This window comes from Galeopterus variegatus, unplaced genomic scaffold, assembly GCF_000696425.1.
Source record: "Galeopterus variegatus unplaced genomic scaffold, G_variegatus-3.0.2 Scaffold320, whole genome shotgun sequence".
NCBI lineage: Eukaryota > Metazoa > Chordata > Mammalia > Dermoptera > Cynocephalidae > Galeopterus > Galeopterus variegatus.
The window spans coordinates 602,433-603,940 of record NW_007726431.1 but is presented as its reverse complement, the minus strand read 5'-3'; the positions used below and the strand labels follow the sequence as shown (position 1 = coordinate 603,940).

At 46.0% G+C, this 1,508-nt stretch overlaps 1 protein-coding gene across 1 annotated transcript in view; it reads left to right on the top strand.

The window, feature by feature from the left end:
* The first annotated feature begins 1,248 nt into the window (after positions 1–1,248).
* LOC103586234 (chromosome unknown open reading frame, human C10orf107) overlaps positions 1,249–1,508 on the top strand; it is a 121,689-nt gene continuing 121,429 nt past the window's right edge. The window contains exon 1 of the mRNA XM_008567464.1: positions 1,249–1,456. Within this exon, the coding sequence (XP_008565686.1) occupies positions 1,403–1,456 (54 nt within the window). The 5' untranslated portion in view covers positions 1,249–1,402. The remainder of the gene's footprint in view (positions 1,457–1,508) is intronic.

Genomic DNA, 1,508 nt, shown 5'->3' with positions numbered 1-1,508 from the left:
AATAGCCAAGATATGGAACCAACCTAAATGTCCATTGATGGATGACTGGATAAGGAAAATGTATATGTACACCATGGAATACTAGTCTGCCATAAAAAGAATGAAATTCTCCCATTTGCAACAACATGGATGAGCTTGGAGAAACTTATGTGGAGTGAAATAAGCAAAGCACAGAGGGATAAATACAGCCTGTTCTCACTCATTAAGTGGGACCCAAGAGAGAAAGAAGGAAGGAAAGAAAGACCACAGTGGTGGGTTGGACCTGCAGAGGGAGAACATACCTAGGGATACAAAGTGGAGTGGGGAAAGGGGATGGGGAGGGAGGTTGGGGATAATTGGGGGGATAACTGGATGGGTGCAGGGGGTATAATCACAACTTGTGGTAACAGGCATTCTGTCCCTATGGATCTGGCCATCACATCTTAGGCCCTAGTGGTGACGATTTGCTCTGTACCCCATGAATATTCATAATCAATATAATAATAATAATAATATCTAACACTTGCAGACCACTGATCTAAACGTTTCCAAATATATTAACTCGTTCCATCTTCACAGTAATACTTTGACGCCAATACTGTTATTATTATCTCATTTTACAGACGGGGAAACTGAAGCACTTAAATAACATCAGATTTTTACAGTGAGCGACCTGCACAGCAACCTTCATGTGGTACATACAAGCACGGTACGTTTCATTTTCAAAGCAGGTGTTGGCCATCCACAGAAGTCAAGAATACTCATACCGACACAAAATATATCTTACTGTTCTTAAATGTGTTTATCATAGAACATTGCAAATACGTATAATAGTAGAAGGAACAGTGCACTGGTGATACCCACCCCATGCTCCTTTATACCAATCTCGATTTACCTATCATGTCTCCACTCATTTCCCCTGCCCCTCCCTCATTATGTCAGAGATAATCGCAGACTTTGTATCATTTCATCCACACTACATCGTTCGGTATGTGTCTGTAAGAGAGAAGGACTTCTTTTTCTTTCTAAACGTGACCATAATACCATCCAAACACCGTAAAATTTACAGTTATTGCTTAATATCCAATATCAATCAATGGCCAAAGTTCCAATCACATATCTCACTTTAATATTTATTGAAAACTTGCAATGTGCTCGCACTAGGCACTTTCACATAGACCAGTTCATTTGCGCTGCTGCTATTTAAATTGCTTTCTCCCCCGCTTTCACTTTACTGAAAGGAACGAGGCTGCCTCTACCAGATGACTCGGAGCCTCCGTGCGCCTCCCTCCGTCCTGCTCCCACCGCGGGGTCTCCAGCCGTTTTCCAGGCGGGGCGAAGGCTCTGGCCCGGGAGCCCTTGCGAGGCCGGTTGCCTAGGCGACCAGGGGCCGCGTCTCTCCGTCGAGATCTAGGCCACGACCATGGGGACGACTCCTGGGGGAACGAGCCCCGCGGGAACCACACCCGAGGCGGAGGTACGCCGCGCCTGTCCTTTCCCGTCCTGGTCCCAGAGACTCCCCCGAGCGC